The sequence below is a fragment of the Cupressus sempervirens genome, chromosome 10 (assembly GCF_028749045.1).
Source record: "Cupressus sempervirens isolate cs-2001-9-10 chromosome 10, ASM2874904v1, whole genome shotgun sequence".
NCBI classification, from domain to species: Eukaryota; Viridiplantae; Streptophyta; class Pinopsida; order Cupressales; family Cupressaceae; genus Cupressus; species Cupressus sempervirens.
This window is the reverse complement of record NC_143127.1, coordinates 300,387,737-300,406,311: the sequence shown is the minus strand read 5'-3', so window position 1 is coordinate 300,406,311 and position 18,575 is coordinate 300,387,737. Positions and strand designations below refer to the sequence as shown.

Here is an 18,575-nt window from a genome sequence, read left to right as displayed (position 1 = left end):
CATGCGGTAGATAGAGATTAGAGAGAAAATAAGACCTAAATCTGTTTCTCTCCGGCATAAGCCACCAAGCATTAATTGTCTTAATCAAAGAACAATGAAAGCAAACAAACTCTTCATCAGTATATCTCTTACTTCCAAATACTTCCAAATGGTTAAGGAGGTAAGAAAGATCAGTTTTACTCCATGAAACCCACATTTGCAATGAGAATTAATGTAGGCTAAACGTAAACAATTATTTTCAGGTTTTACCAATACCTGACAATTCATATTTAGGCAATGCTTAATTTTAAGCCAAACTATCTAATAGCCAGAGGATTTTATACGATCTGAGATATACTGCACTGTAATTGTCACATGGATTTCCAATGAGACAAAATGTTATTTTTAGGCTTGATCTTGCGCCGTATGAGAGGCCAATGATGCAGCCCTGGATATTGTTTTTTCATGCAACAAGAGACAAAAAGACAGCGAAACACAACTTGTAGAGATCCAAAACTTCCCAATATCTCTTGGGAAAACTCTTATTTGTCGTAGTGATACAATCATCATTAGCAATAGTATTTTGTTTATAGGAAGAAAACTGAAAAATGAGCCCCTACAGATTTGGAAAAATCAAATCTGTGGCATGCACTGTACAGGAGTCCATGACCCAAATGACACAGACAACTTAATCTACAAAAGAATCCAATGCTAATCTAATATCATTCACTCATTAGCTTCTTCTAGAAACAATCCAACACAAAGCTAATGAAAATCAAACAAATAAATCTTCTATCTGCTGTCCGGGTGCCCTGTATCCACCCAATTGCAATCTCCATAGGCCTCTGCATCGACTGGTGAGGAACAAATATCCCTCACAACCATTGATGTAAAATTCGTATCCACATTTAAAGTATCATACCCATGAACAATAACATAAGGAGAAGACTTCTTTTTAAAGAACAAATCCTTCTGCTTGGACTTATCCAGTGAATGAATAATTGAATCTGAGTTCTCTACTGAATGTACATGATCCATTACTTTTTTCCCAAGAACAGAACTCCTCTGTAGAAGATAAGTAAGCAAGACACTATCAGGAAACGAGCCCCTACTTTTTCTCTGCAATGCAACTCTCACAATCTCAGTCATCATTGCATTGGCAAGGCGTCTTACCGGTTGGATTCCACCTATAATCACACCACTATTCACCAATTTCATCTCTTTCTCTCTTCTCTCCAATGAACTCCACATCTGCTGCCCATAAACTCTCTCAAAAACACTCTTAGACTCATTATTGTTACCATTATCAGGCATTGGATCACTCCAAGTCCTATCTTGCAAGCCCAGATAGAGTCCATTCTTCTTCCTTACAACAGCCAAAGCATCGCCCAAGACCAAAACACCCTTAACATCAGTCAAAAGAACATGCTTAAACTTATGCCTGACCTTACCCAAGAGCATCTGATAACAAGCCCATCTCCTGAGCTGCATGGGGGGCTGGTCAAGAAAGCCAAGTAGTGCATCATCTGGGTTAAGCTCAGCAACCTCAAACCCTACAATGGAACCCCAAACTGGCTCAAAAAACATCTCTCCAGATCCCATGCTCTGGCTCCCATTGTTCAAACCCCAAAGAGGCTCATTCCTCCCGCCTCCTTCTCCACTACTCCTCTCCTGGGCAGCCTTCTTGAATGCACCTGAATTGAAAGCACTGATCTTACAAGAAGAATTGGCCTTCAATCCATTGAATTCCCCTCCACCCCTGTTAACAACAAGCCTAGAGGAAGCCAAAAGCTCAACATCGCTGCCATTGATACTAGCCCTTTGCATGGTGTAAGCTTCCCTGATTACACCATTCAAGAGCTTCATGAAGCTCTTGTTCTCCTCCTCAATTACACCAAGGATCTCTACAGGAACATGACTCCAAGGGAAAACAATCACAACATCTGCCCTTGCAGTCGCTCCTGATCTATGCAAAGTCCTCAAGAACCATCTAACATCATGTTCACTAGTACCTTCCTCAATATGTGCAACCACAAGCTCATTCATAGCCCTAGTGCCTCTCCTGAAAAGAGTTCCCATTCCATGGAGAGCAAGTTTGCTCCTGCTTCTACTCCATTCTTTCTTGGGCATCAGTTTTTTCTCACTCACGGTGCTCTGCAAAACCCTCCATCTTTTGCTGAAGCTGATCTCAATCTGAGGCCCTATCATTGGCAAAGACGGCTGTGAAGAATTAACCCTGCCGGGGTCAAATGTGGAGAGCATGAAGAGCAAGATCGTGAAGAGAATGATTGAAGCACAGATTGAGATTGTGGATTTCGCACTCTTGGTGAGGCTGCATCTGGATGCTTTCTCGTCAAAGAAGAACAAGAGCCCCAAAACATCTCTGGCTCCAATGCTGTTTGATCTCTCTAACATGGCGTAAGAAGATCTCTTTCTTGGAGCCCAGCTCATCGCGCAAGGATGAATCGAATGATTTGGGGAGAAAAGAAAAAGAATGGAGAGAAGGCCGATTTCAATCACATAATGAGAACCCCTGTTGCCAAGCTGTGATGAGAGGAGGACAGGAAGAAAAGGAAATGGACAATAATTAAGTGGGAACATAGCTACAAAGAGTCACATGCCCCTTCCCTTATAAGGCCACTCATCAATGGCTCTTGTGGCTTCTACCCAACACTCGCCAATTATCATTATTATTGTTTTTTTTTTTTTTTTTTAAATGCCCACATGTATAATGTATAGCCTGGCTGCCATCGACCCGTAGTACTGAAAGACGATGCATTTTCTAGTCTTTTTTATTGGGGGAATTACAGGACAAACATAAACACTGTTTTGGTCATGTATTTTAATTAAGTATGCTTTGTTAATTATTATTAAATATGATCAACTTTAATATCATATTTTTTAAGATGTTAGTTTTTCCTTGTGCCTTTTTCGGGTGTTTTATTTTATTTTTTAGATTCTTTTTTGCCTCCTCTTCCGTCATGATAGATTAGAAAGTATGATCAACATCATCTAAAGCAAAAATAAATCCAAAAAGTTGTACACAATATCATTTTTATTAATATTAATTATATTTACTATAATAACTTAAATACTCCAAGCCAAAGACAGTTTAGGACTTGGGTAGATTGGCAATGACGCCAAATTCATGATTTTCACTAAACAAAAATAGCAAGACTTGACTTGATGGCGTTTTTCCTAAATTCAAATTTTCCATTGGTAGAGCTGCCCAGTATTAACGGTAATTTTGACGTTGTATAAATCAAATCATTTAGAAAAAGCAAAGGGACCCCCAAATTAGGTGCATTTCCAAAATTGCTTTGGAACTCCAACGGTGGAGTTTGACTAGCCGCACCCAAGAATCGACTATTCCGTTAGATGACCTAGCAAACATTGGTATCTTTAGAAAGGATAAATATTATATTAATATATGTAAAGAAATAAAGATACTATCTCTTCCTTCTTCATTCTTAGAATTAGAGAAAAATGGACAAATCAAATATAGTTTAATTAAATAGAGCAAATAAGAGCAATCAAATATAGTTAATTAAATAGAGCAAATAAATGCAATTGATAGTTCGAGTTCGAGATTTAACTGTTGATTTTTTAAATTTTTAAGTTAGGAAGGTGGATTCACTTTGAAGCAAATAGAGTTAGATGTTAAGCAACAACTTTAGTTTTTTAATTTTTCAATAGGATATATTTTTAGTTTAAGAGTGTATATGATTTAAAACCAAAGAAAGCAAGGAAGGCTTCTTTTCTTCCAAGCTAAGTAAAGTAGTAGAACTTTATATATGTGAAATTGTTGTAACAAACTCTATTGTGTTCTTGAAGGAAAAGTATGTTGTTGCACTGAATAGAAGATCCAACATTTGCAGGTTTTTCCCCACATTGTGGTTTCCTAAGTATATCTATGTTACTGAATATGTGTGATTGGCTTATGTTATTTTTGCTTCCACTATTAATTTATGTTAATTAATCTAGAGTATTGATTGTTATAAATCAAATAGAGTTTCTTTCTATAAATTTATTGTCTAATTAATCTGTGGTTGGGTTATGAGAAATCAATATGGTATCAAAGTTCTAAACTCTGAATACAAAGCTAAGATTTGTGACATAAAATTTACAAGGAAAAAAAATAGATTTGTGTCTCCAAGTTATTTTGTGGCTATGTCAACCAATGTTCATTATGAAGATAGGCATGAGGGTGCGTCTAACTTCTTGTAGTGGTGTTAGAAATAGATAATACTAAGAGAGGAGGGCAATGACTCAGTATTCTACAAACTTTTGCCCACAACTGGATATTATTAAGTACTTTGCAACATGCATAAGAAAGCAAACCAATAATGATGAACAATAAATATAACCATACACAAAGAGAACTCATAACACCTTGATTTGTTAACTAGGGAAACCCTGGCCAAGGAAAAACCTCGGTGGGGATGATACCCACAGAATGATCCACAAAACAAAAGAATCATGTTAAGGATATTCACCCTATTAGGAGTCCATGAATAACTATAGTGTCTCGATCCTTGTTAGAGGACTAGACCCTATTATGAACTGTCTTCATCTCTACTTCAATGTCTTCCATACTCACATCTAGTTGTTGCATTCTAATAATGAGTGTTTGAAGCTCACTTATTTTGACTTTGATCTTCTCATCAAATTCCTTCAAGTATTTTTATGACATAGCATATAGTCCATACAAACATTCAAACTCTGTAAATCATTTCTAAGATTTGTCCATACTGTATCGAACAGTGATGCATCATGCTTAGTCTGAGCTTGCACTGAAGCAATATCATACAAAGTAGTGAACTCTACATCAAAGGTTTGCATCATTTCCTTAACCTTCTTCTAAATGTATGGCTCTGCAATAGTAGTTTGCACTATCTTTTGCATCCTTCCACATGTGAGAATTGGTGAGTTTGCAGAAAAGAATGAAGAAGAGAGCAACAAAGAACCTGAAGACTACATAAAGTTTATTTACTTTGAACCTAATACACTACCTAATCTAATTAGAAGTCAAAAGACTTCACCTCTCGAGTCCCCAAAATATCCAAAAGCTCCCAAGTTTCAGTCAGTGCAATCTAATTCATAGTCTAGAGGACCCTAGTCACAGTCTGAAGCTACCAAGTTGTAGCCAATGCAACTCAAGTCTGATTCTGAAGGACTCGAGTCACAGACATTAGGACCCGAGCATGATGTAGAAGATCATGGTGAGGCAAGTGGAATAATCTCTAAATATAAAGTACCTCAACTTGCAAGATATGTTAGAAGGCACTATGCACTTGACCAAATCATTTGAGACAAGTTAGAAGCTTCAATGACAAGGAACAAATTGAAAGGTACATGTTTTCTTACTCAATTTGAATGTAGAACAATTAAAGATGCTTTTGATAATGAAAGTTGGATTGAAGCAATGAATGAGGAGATAAAACACATAAAAAGTAATAAGAGCTAGACTCTTGTTCCTAGACCCAAGGATAAGTATATAATTGGCGCAAAGTGGGTGTTTAGAAATAAGCTGAGTGAATATGGAGAAGTTTCAAGAAGCAAAGCAAGGTTAGTAAGAAAAGGCTATTCTCAAGAGGAAGGTATTGATTATGGTAAAAAAAATTCTCCTGTTGCAAGATTAGAAGGTGTTAGGACTCTACTTGCTTATGGCACACATAAAGGATTTGAAGTGTATCAAATGGATGCAAAATCTGTATTCTTGAATGGAATTCTAGAAGAAGAAGTCTACATAGAGCAACCTAAAGGTTTTGTAGATCCTAGCAAAAAGGATATGGTTTGTAAATTGCACAAAGCATCATATGCTCTCAAACAAGCTCCCAAAGCTTGGTATGAAAGACTTCATAATTATTTGATGAAAATTGGTTTTCAAAGGACAAATGATAACAACCTATACATCAAAGAAGAACCAAATAAGAAGATTGTGTTCGAAGAAATCTTTGTGGATGATACATTGTTTGCTAGAAATGATGATTTGTGAAAATATTTTTTGGAGAAAATGAGTAAGGAATTTGAGATGTCAATGTTTGGAGAAATCAAATTGTTTGTTGGCTTGTAGATTCAATAGAAGAAAGATAGTATCTACATTACTCAATCTAAGTATACCAAGGAGATACTGAAGAAGTTTGGAATGGAGGATTCAAGACTAGTTGGAACACCTATGTCTATTGGACACAAGGTTTCCAAAAATGATGATTCCAAGGATGTAGATTAGACCACTTATATATCTATGATTGAAAAACTTCAATATGTAGTACATATTAGACCCGATATTGCTCTTACAGTTGGTATGGTGGCATGATTTTTAGATAATCCTAAAGAAAATCATATGATGTAAATAAAGAGAATCATGAGGTATCTAAAGGGTACTAAAGATTATGGATTATAGTACAATAAAGGAGGCAACTTAGATTTGAAAGCCTTCACTAATGTAGATTGGACAAGAAGTGTTGATGATGGGAAGAGCACCAGTGGTGGAGAATTCTTTCTTGGCAAGAGACTAGTGTCTTGGACAAGTAAGAATCAAAATTGTATCTCTCAGTCTACAATAGAGGCAGAGTAGTTGGTGGTAACAATCAATTGTTCCAATATTGTTTGGTTCAAACAATTGTCGGCAAGTATGAAGGTAGCAATCAAGGATCTAGTGGTTATCTTATGTGATAACACTAGTGCAATTAATATATCAAAGAATCCTGTGATGCATACCAAGACCAAGCATATTGTAATAAAATATCAATTTCTAAGAGAATTGGTTTAAGACAAAGTGGTGAGATTGGAATATGTGAATACTAAAGAACAAATTGCAAACATATTCACCAAGTCATTACCTAAGGATGCATTTTGTATCTAAGAGGTAAGATAGGGGTTATTCCCCTATCTAAAGCTCACTAAACATCATTTAGTGATGCATCAACTGAGTATTCTTGAAGATTAGTCAAATTGATACCATAATGAAAGGGAAGATTGCATATGAATTTGTGCATCAAGTACATTGAATTCACTAAATATTGTCTTTGGCATAAGATGTCAAAGAGAGAGAAGTTTGCTGTCATATCACAAAAAAATTGTAAAGAAAGAGTTTGCTATATTAGAGAAAATTTTTCTGAATGTTTGAAGATGTCAAAGTGGAAGAGTTTGATGAAGAGTAAACTTGGAGAGTTTCCTGACAGGGGAGAAACTGAACTCAAAGAGAGAGAGATTGAAGTCAAAGGGAGTTCACACTAATAGAGGGAGTTCCCATGGATGAGAATTAGAATGAAACTAAGGATATTATCCTTACTTTTATTTTTCTCTAAAATTTCATTGTATTATGATATGTTGTGTTGCCATCAATGCCAAAGAGGGAGATTTTTGAAAACAATTGATCAATTATATATTGTCTTTGATGTTACACAAAATGTCATATCTTTACTAGTTAGTATATGTCGAGCTCACTTAGGCAATGAAGATAGTTTCCTATGTTTGCAGAGCATTCTAGTGTTTACCAAGTTCAGAAGATAGTGCCTACCAAGTTCACTCAGCCCCCAAAGAGAATTTTGTAGAAGTTTAGTGTTGACCAAGCTCACATGGTTAATAAAGGAAATTTGGATGGAACCAGTGTTAACTAAGCTCACTTAGTTACCAAAGGAAGTTTACAATGTTGCAGTATTAACTGAGTTCACTTGATTAACACAAGAAAATTATTTTAGTGTTAATTTTTACTAAGCTAGGTCAACTAACAAAAGATTTTCTTGTTTTGGCATATTGAGTTTAATGGATTTGTTTGTTGGTTCTAGCCGATTGAAGAGATGAAGAATTATTGTTATAAGTTGTATTCAAGTTGACTTGACAATGTATATGATATAAGTATAATATCAAGTTGAGGATTGAATATGTGAGAATGTGTGTAAGATAAGAAGATTCTTAGAGGAAGTGAATTGGAAGGATAAATAAAATATCCTTGTTGGGGTGCAAAGATTAATTTGATTAGGAAGGATCAAATATTTGAGCCATAATTGAGATCTGAAATCAACAATACAGTTGCATCAGCAATCAAGTCATTTCATTATTACTCTCTAACCATTGTAGCAGTGAATCAGATCTCTTTACAAAGTTAGCCTAACGGCTATTTGTAAATCCTCTAACAAGGTGGTGTTTCTAGATTGAAGTGTCTAAAGACCTCTAACAAGGTCACTCCTAATAGGGTGATTAAATCCTCTATCAAGGTTACACCTAACAGTGTGTTTTGTAACCTTCAACAGGGTTGGCTCCTAACAGGGCTCACTTTAGAAGAGTGGAAAACAATAACTAGTTGCAATTGGTGGTTTTTCCCAAATTAGGTTTCCATGTTAAATCTTGGTGTCACTTGTGTTCATGCTATTTGTTTTATGTGTATGTAACTAATTTAATTAAGGTTAATCACACTTAACATATTAAGATCTGCATGTTTAGTATTTTATGAGTAATAGTTGATACTATAATTCTTGTTGAGTTACAACATATTAATAGTGTTAATCGAGTCCCTGTGTGTTAACTAAGTGATAGCAATTTCTATAGAGTTTATGTTTTGTACTGACATGTAAGGGATATTTATTTTTGTGGTAAATGATTCACCCCTCCCTTCTCAGTTACTCCTCTTATATATCCAACAATATAATCAAATTTAAAAGAGACACATTAACATCTTTACCACTTTATGGATGCGCTCACAAAACCTCAAAAGATAATACATACATTTTTTGACACCCCTTATTAATTTATCAACCCTCAATATCACTACAAACATGATATAGTTCAAAGAACTTAGGTATATTCAACTGAAATATTATGGGACACGATTCAATTTAAGAAAAATTCATAAAAAAATTATGAGAGTCTAAATCAATACATTAATTACTTTCTTGATGTATAATTTCATCTATATACATAATCAACATAAAACCAAAAGGATTATCAAATTACTATCAAAATTCACAATGACATAGAATTTATAGAAATTAAAGAATGAGAAAAGTATCTCTAAGTAATACTACAAATTTAATAGCATTATTTGTTTCTAAAATAGAGTACCATAACTTGATAAAATACAACCCATAAATAATAACTTTACCTATACCCTGATTGGGCATAAAATTCTCAGCCAAAAGACATTCCTTGATATTGCTCAAAAATCTTGAGATGTTGTAGGAACCATGATATTGATTACAACTATAAATTTTACAATTGTGTTGGACACATTGATACTAGAAAAGGGAATTTGGTGAGCATGTAGAAAAATCCAAACTACCCATCATACATTATGATGTCTATTGGAATAGATGGCAGTGAATGTTTCCTTGAGTTTCTTTATTCTCAATGTCACTGATTATCACTGCTCATGAATTAGGGTTGGAATTGGTTAACCATGTAACCAAGTTTACAACACTGGTCGCTATAGTATGTAACTCACTAATAACAAAAAATATAATTACTCCATGAATGATCTTCCTTGTGATCTTGTATGGTTTTTCCGACCACTAAAATTTCTCATGTACTCTACTCAACACATATAAAATTCACTCATGATGAAAATTATTTGGTATATCAACCACATATGCCAAACACTTCATTCTTAGATGTTTGTGTTTTTCCTTTACAATTATATTCTTATACATTACTTGAAATGCCTTTTTGGTGGCATCTACACCTAGTTCCTCAATTTCACAATTTATGACCAAATATCTTCAACCAATAGTACTTCAAGGGGTATTTAAGATATGTCTCCCATCATTTCATTCTCACTTACCTTCATTAGATGTAGTTTGAATATGGGTTGAAGATTTTCAATCAAATCAATAAAGATAGGAGTATCTATTGCATGTTCCATGATTCAACAAATATTTTCTATTCAAATTATATCACAGTCTAGAGAAATACCTCGAGCTTCGCTACTTAGAGTCTTAAAAAATGATTCCACTTATAAATTGATAAATCACAATCTACATAATGTTAGTTGACATTTTTGTGTTTAATATCTTCAAAAGTGCACTTAAGAGAGAAAACTAACAAATAAACATACTTTACTCATATTGATCCTTTAAACTAGTTAGTACACCTTTCCTAATGGTAAACAATAGTTTCTATTAGTTATACTATTTAACTATTGTCTTTATTATGTCATTGACTAGTTGATGCAATCTAATGAAATCTCAATGCAACTACTATTGGAAATAAGAGGCACTATTGGGGGGGAGTGGGGGAAGGGGGGAGTCAATACTCTAACAATTCATGTATTCAAACTTGAAACCTTAAACTTGTATCAAAGTAAACTTTTATCATCATAAAACATATAGCTGAAATATAAAGTAACTATGCAACGAACCACATAAACAATGCATTCACACATAATACAGTGATTTTTGGTCTTTCATAAACCCTTGGTTAGAGATAAAAATTGCAATGGGGATGACACCCACAACTTTTCACTATAGTAGAAAATATTGCCTTGTTAGGAGCTACAAATATTACTTTCTAGGCAATTTACGCTGTTAGGAGTGACTGATACTTGGTTAGAAGTATCTGAAGTCCTATTATAGACTACCATTAAAAGATTTTATCACATTATTACAGTTCTTACCCTATTAAGGGATTTACATAAAAGTCATGTCAAGTCATGTCAAGAACTACCTTTCTTAAAGGATCTTAACAAAACTTGTTGAAACTATTATGAATACAACAAGAAAATGACTTGGAATTGCACTCCTCAAGTACTCATTAGATCCATTATGCATTGTACTTATCCATATAACTTTTGTGTAGCTTCTCTAAAATTAACTCTGTTATTGCTCTTTGATTCACCAACAATTTTTCATACCATCAACTTACGCATCCATTTTTTTCTTCATGGAAATGATCCCCTCATAAAAATTCTTTACTTTTGAATAGAAAACTTAATTAGGGTTCCAATTCCCTCCAAAACATATCTTACAAATCATAACTAAATTCTAAGATCTTGAATCTTTGACCATGTTGGTAGGATCTAGATCTTTCCATCATTCGCATTGAAAACCATTTCTTTTTTTTTCTTGCCAAAATCTACCTTTAGTTCATCATAAGAATCTTCTCACCAATCCCTATAAATTGTTTCATTGGACTTTTTGATCCATGTGATACATTTTCCTTTTAGTGTAGATTCCATGAATCTAACTCCATGATGATCAATTTTCATCAATTATTTAAAGCTAGTTATATTTTACGTGTTCTTTCTTTTGGTTGGTTGGTAGTTTACATCTTTTCTTCTTGTTCACTTGCACTAGTTGATCTCTTGTTTACTGCTCATATTCCTATTTACAAATAACTTCAAGTTCACTAATAAAAAATAGTTTTTCTTTACTACTTGAACCTATAAATGTAGTTCACCTATTCTTCTTTACTGCTCAGCTCTTCACCTACTAGTTCCTTATCTACTATCTTGTTGCCTTTTTATGCTATTAATCAATTGTCTTAACAATTTCCTTTCACCTATGGGTATATTAGTTTACCTATTGGTTAAACCTTCTATCCTATTTAGTGTTTTTCCAACAATGACAACCACACCTTCCAAAATCATCATCAATATCAATATTCTAATTCTAAAATCAATAATTACGTTATGTGTAAATATAATTTCAAAACTTTATCAAATGTATTATAAAGATCAATTTGCATCACTTTATGCATACATAACAAATAGCTCTTAAATTCAATGGATTGATGAAGAATTTTCCTTTTAAGTGCACCCCTTAAATCAAATATAGTCTTAGTTGTATGATGAACCCTCTACATTAGAGTATGGTGACTGGCTCTTAGGGGTCTTGACTTCTTCCTTGTTGTCCTATTTCTTTACCCATATCCTATTCATCTCACTTCCAACTACTTGAAACTTCAACAACTTTCTTTCCTTTCTTCTCTTTTGACTAGTTGAGAGAGTTTTTTCTAAACTTGTAGTCTCTTGCAAGATGACCAATATTATGAAAAAAAAACATAGAATACCAAACAAATTCCAAGGTCTAACATTTTCTCTCTATGTTCTCATCATGTAGTTAGCTAAAGGTCCATAGTTTCCACATATTGAACAATCGACATTATACTATCATTCCCTTCTATAAGTATTCCCTAGTTTGACTTAAGACTAGGGAGCATACACTTTTGACCTTCAATCTTCATCTTTATGACCACATTTGTTACATGCCTAACAATATCCATCAATTTGACCACCACTAGATTTGTTGTTGATATTGGATCTACAACCATATGCAGTATGACCAAATTTTTAATAATTGTAGCAATACCCATTAAATATTTGAGACTTGGTTATAATTAGTCTTCGCCTACAAAAAATTACAATATGACCAACCTTTCCACGATTGAAATAGATAGGTTTAATAGGTTTCTAAGCAATATTGCTTGAATGTACCTCCAAATCTTGTTGTGGCTCCTTAGCTTTGAATGACTCTTCAACTTCAAATGTGCCTTGATGGGTGCATCCAAGACTTGTTGTGTCCTTTTGTCTCGTTTGGTTGTTTAGTTGTTTATCAAGATTTTGTGAACTCTCATGATACCTCATCAATATTTTATCGGCTTCCTTCTCAATCTTCAATTCATTCTTTAGTTTCTTATCTATCTCCTTTAATCTTTAATTATCACTCACAACATTTTGTATGTTCTTTTCTAATAATGTTATCTCCTACATTTCCTTGTTCATCTCTTCGTATTTAGCTTTTAGTGCACCCTCTACAACTTTCTTTTCATCTTTAGCATATTTCTTTGCATCTTTGGAACTCTATTTGTTTCCAAACTTTCAGACACACTGAGTGCCTAAATTTCATGTTCCTTCTTTAGATTTTCTATATTTTTAGTTAGTTTCTCATTTTAATTCACTAGATCTTTAATTTCCTCCTTAGACTCTCCAGATCCACTAGATTTTGATAGTTGTTCAATGTAGTCTTTAATCTCACGTTATTACTAACTTGGTTCTCTTCTCTTTGAAGTGGGATGCCTCAAAAAAAAAATCAGCTCATTGATCATTTTGATTGCCTCTTCAATTTTCTTTTCATACCTATATCTCCCCACACTAGTTTCATGATCTTTTTGTCAAGCAGTCAATCTTGTCTCCTTAAGGACCAAAGATTTGATTCCAATAGGTGGTATAAAAAAGTATTGAGAGTGAGGGGTTGGGTGAATCAATACAGATAGGTAGACTTGTAATTCAACCACCAATCAGATTAACTTTATAACTAACTACCAAACCATGTATCATATAACTTCTAAAATGAAATAGAAGTAAAAACATCAAGTAATCACACATTCTTTCAAAAGGTTTTAAAGTGGACCACTTCAGTTTCCATTGACAAGAAAGATATAGAACTTTAAATTACATAGGGGTATCCTAGATGGTCATTTAGAAATAAAATATTTCTCGAAGTAGGGTTCCTTATAGAATATGAAGCTTTAAATGTAAAGGGTCATTTCAAGTAAAAAAGGTTTAAGGCTTTTCCATGAATGGAACTAATAAATATTACTTTTTAAATTATGTGTAAAAGTTGGTATTTAAACTATAAGGGTAACATGCAACTACCTTTTTGGACATATATCATAGTACTAACTTGTTTTGTATGGACAACATTCTTAGTTTTCAGGGATGATGACCTAAGATGTTAGTAATAGGAAAGAGAGGTTTATTAGTGAAGGTCCTTGTTAGAACTATTTTCAAGGTCCTTGTTGAGTGAGCACTAGACTCTCTAAAGCATAGTATTTTTAACTAATGAAGGAACATAGATAATGTGTGAAATAAGAAGAATGAAAATGAGAGACATTGGAATCAATGAAAGCAACCTTAGTATGTTACACATGCGTGACATAGAAAACCATTTTTAGGACAATCATATAATATGTAGAGGGTCAACCTTGGATAGAGTTAGTATTCCTTCATAAATAATTTACAAATCTTTTAGCAAGTATTCATAATAGGAATAACTAAATTGTATTTAATATCATATTCCTTGAATGGACATCTGCAAAGATGAATAGCTTGAGATGATTCAAGTGAAAGGAAAATTTTTTTTATTCGAATTCATATGTTTTGAATAGTGATGCCAAGAGGTCTCATGAGCATGCTAGGTATAGGTACATCTATATAAACAATAACAATTTCAAACAAGCCCTTTTTTTATCATGTGATGTGATACCAATGTCATGTACTCATGAATTTAGTTAGTAAGGGCTTTAGAGGTTATGGACAAAATTGCACTCCTCTTGAAGCAACTCAATAACACCTAGATTAAATTCATAATTTTTAAATATTTAACTAAATTAGATAAAGATCCTAGATTTATGATGATTCTTAGCTTGAATTAGTACTTTTTTGTTTGATAGTTTAACATGTAATCTTAATCATATAAAGCTATTTGAAAGTTGATTGTGCAAGAACATTCTAACTTTTAGACTAATATGCCTTTAAGATGATTTATTCTATGTTGTAGATTTTACTCAAGTAGCTTATTTTTTGTCATTTACCATTGAATAATTAGCTGCTTTAAATGTTGAAATGTCCCTTTACTGATTTTATATGATATTTCACGCCTCTAATCAAATTTTTAAAATCAAACAACTAATATCACAAAGATCCACCAAATTTCTCAAGAAACCCCAAATTGGGTATGCCGAAAATAGTGCCAAAAGCTTCACAGCTTCACCTATTATTAATAAATCTGAAAATGGACATTTTTATAGAAATTTGAGCAGCATAATGGCCTACAAAATAAAATTTCCAGATCTGTATATTCTTTACACAACAGCTCACAAATGTAGGACAAAAACTATGCTCATCGGGCTCCCAAAATTAACACAAAAATGCCCAGAAACACCACAAAAACACTAATAATCTATCTCAAAAGTTTAATCACGTCCCAATACATATATTCAGCTCTATTTTAACATCTTAAAGTCTGAAATACAGTAGCAACTGAAACTGATATGAAATACTCAACTGAAAACACTAAACTCATACCAAAAAACAACCCCGAAAACCCACAAATCTGCACTATTCAGCACAAAGGAAAACTCTGTATGAGCATGCACATGGAATGGCTTTAAAATCCCATCCTTAGCCTTCCTGAAAACCTACAAACTCCCGTTCTTGGGTCTCCTTCTCCACAAGTTTGGCAGCCTCTGAAGAACAACAAAGAAATGAGCAAAAATCAAGTTCTGGAATGAGCCCAGAATGCCTCCAAACCCCTTAAAAGAGGGCATAACCCTAACTCACGTCCAAGAGGGGTTAATAAAACATATTTTAATAATAATTTTTATTTATTAGTCCATTTTCTTCCAAAGATTATCCCCTTTTGCTGAAACTTCGCCTTTTTGGGCCTGCCTGCCTTAGCAAAGATTATTATTTTTAATTATTTGAAAAGGGGACATGACAAGTCCTCCCCTCTCAAATATTGCTTGTCCTCAAGCAATGGCTAAAAAATAAACCAATCAATCCACCTGGATCCCAAATGTAGTCATGAACTATACTACTACCAATTAACACAGGCTCCTGCAATATCCTCTGCAATATGACCAAGAGGAATCCATAATCAAACTGACAATTACAGCTCAACCAAACTCCAAAATCAACACTACTACAGTCAGAAACCCATGAGACACAAACTCTTAGAACATCAAAACCCAAGTAAAGTGGACAAATCAAACTACCAACACAGTAAATACCATCAACGCATCCCACTGGCCTATACGGAATGTACAATCCAACTCCGCAACAATGGTGAATGCTCTCGAATGAAACTGTACCAAGTATGGAGAATCCACACACTGTACAACTCCTACAGTCAACACAACTCTACAAATCACCGGCCACTATCTCATAACCATAACTCCCATGCACTGCTAATGGTGAAAAGACATTACAAGATAAAGAGTAAGAAATGGAACCCAAACCAAATTTTCCTGCCATCAACTCCTCAAAACAAGGATCAAATGCTAACTGATGTACATAGCCTGCAATATAATGTTGATTAAAAAAACCAACCTCAGTCAACATCTCACCATGAACAAGTGATACAACCCACTGTGACTGATCACTAGCTAAGTCAGGAGATGTCATAGCCAAAGGAGTAGAATCAATAACAACACCCACTGAAGCATCACTCCCAAACTCCTGCTCTAAGTCACATATTATCAAGCTGTCAACTGCAGAACCTATCACCATGTCATGCCCATCACAACTCTCATCTTGAGGCATCAAACTGTCCCATAACTGATGATAAGCACTAGGAACCAAAGTACATCTCTGTATCATCATCTCATTAACATGGTCATCACAGGTAAATTGATAAGCGTACCTTACAGTGTAATGCTGATAGAATGCACCAATCTCAGTCAGTGGCTTAGACTGTAATCTAGATGAAACTAACTGCAATTGATCATTAACCATGTTGGAACTGACTACTACCTCCGAAGATATCACCAAGGGAGTAGTATTACTAGCAGGAACCATGCCAACTGCCGACTCGCCAACATCACACATGATCTTTGATACATCTCTAGTCTCCGTGCCATCAGTACTAGCGGCCACCACCATGTCAGGCATACAACAATCTGCTACAACACCCAACTCAACTGAACCTGACTATAGTGGGAATGAACCTGATATGCCAATGTTAGTATCAAGGATGGATGCATCCCCATCTCCACTGTCTCTGACAATCTCGGCCATGGACATTCTCGGATCACCAAACACCACAGCTTGTGACTGTATAGAATTAGGTAAAGACTGTAGTCGCTCTAACTCCATGGTCACCTTAGCCAAATGAAACTGTGACTCCTTGAAAGCCAACTGTGTACTCTCAAGAATCTCAGAAGTCACCTCAAGCTGCTGAGTAAGCTCACTCACCTCATCTTCCTTGGCCAACAATGCATCGTATGTTGTACTGCCCCACTCCATAAGATAATCTCTATCGGCTACCAACTGCATATAATCCTATCTCAAAATTCGAATAGCCTCCCATAAAGAGTGGAACTCTGTCAAGGAAAGATAACTGCCTTCCTGCTCATCACTAGTAGGAGAACCCCATCCATAAACTGCTAACAACTGACGAGAAGCATCGAAATGCTGGCAAGTGATAGCAATGTCTTGGTCACTAACTCTCAACTGATTAGACACATGATGGCACTGGCTTGACTGTCTCCTACAAACCTCTTCTGATGCACTGTCTAAAGGAGTATCCTCAAAGTTACTAGTCTCTAGAGTATTACCATCCATGTCCTGTGAATCAACTCTAAAGCTCATATCAACATACAGAGTATCAAAAACTATAGCACTGCTGTCCAACTCCTCTATACCCAAGGAAACTAAGTCTTCACAACTGCCCATTGCATCCTCCTGCATGTCATCAATGCCAATATGATCCTGGGACTCATCTGTGCACACTGCCAAATATGAAAGATCATCAACACATTCTAGCAAGTATGGTCGACTGGATATATGAACAAAGCCCAACACCGGTGTATAAAAACTAATACCAACATCGAATAAGCTCCTGGTACAAGAAAAGACAACACCGTACAATCTGCTAATCAAATCCATGATAGCACCCAAACAATCACTGCTACCAAAAAGTGTTAAAGATTTCCAGTCAACTGAATCCCAAATGCCAATATAACAATCTCGAGTCCATATACGTAAACTATAATCAGCTGGTAACTCAAGAAAAATCCTCACCTGAGTAATATGATCAATACCAACTAACTCCACATACCTATCATGATGAGATACTGAAGTCAAAATACTGTCTTTGTTCACTTTCAGCTGGCTGGATAAATCATGTAAAGTACTACTAGTCTCAACCTCATGTGTCGAAGCATCTAACTGTGCCTGATACTCTCTCTCAGAAAAGTCATGAATGCTCAATGTCTGCTCATCTCTACCAGGTATCTCACCATCATGCATAACAACATCCTCATAATCATCATCCTTGACGTCAAATCTATCTATCACTCTTTAACTAAAATCATCAAATGTAGTTACTTGATCATGACCTTGAGTAGTCATTCCATGATACCACCAATCATAGGCTGCATCTTCCAAGTGTAGACTTGCAATTTGAACAACATCACTCTCCTTCATGGGGTTAAGTGTGAAGAAGGTCTGTAATTTTTGTAGCCATGCTCTAGCTGAAATTTTATTTGTTCCATCAAAAGTAGGTGCTATAAACTTGCCTATTTTATTTTTGAGCTCTCTTCCACTTATGTCATGCTCCTTTCTGTACTCTTTCTTGGGCATCAAAGTGTTCATCATATCCACATATTCTCTAAAAGGAACCAAACTACGAAAGTCATCATCTAAGCCATTGTAAGTAGCTCTTGATGTAATCAAGTTACCTGTAACCTCTTCCACAGGATTAATGACTGGATTTGGTACTGGTGGCTCATCTGCAGGCAAGAAAATAGTTTTGGTTGATTTAGATGGTGTGGATTTCAGATTTCTTGGCTCCTCTGAAGTGCTCCCTTTCTCATTAATAGATGCAACTCCTTGTAGTTTTTCTGTCAATATTCGCAAAGCCTCTCTAGTTTCTGCCAAA

At 34.9% G+C, this 18,575-nt stretch overlaps 1 protein-coding gene across 1 annotated transcript; it reads right to left on the bottom strand.

Annotated features, from left to right (window-relative positions):
* Window positions 1-479: 479 nt before the first annotated feature.
* On the bottom strand, window positions 480-2,636 carry LOC149533825 (uncharacterized). Its single transcript, XM_089804911.1, has one exon. The coding sequence runs from the start codon at window positions 2,578-2,580 to the stop codon at window positions 772-774; it is 1,809 nt and encodes a 602-aa protein (XP_089661037.1). The 5' UTR covers window positions 2,581-2,636; the 3' UTR covers window positions 480-771.
* Window positions 2,637-18,575: the final 15,939 nt, after the last annotated feature.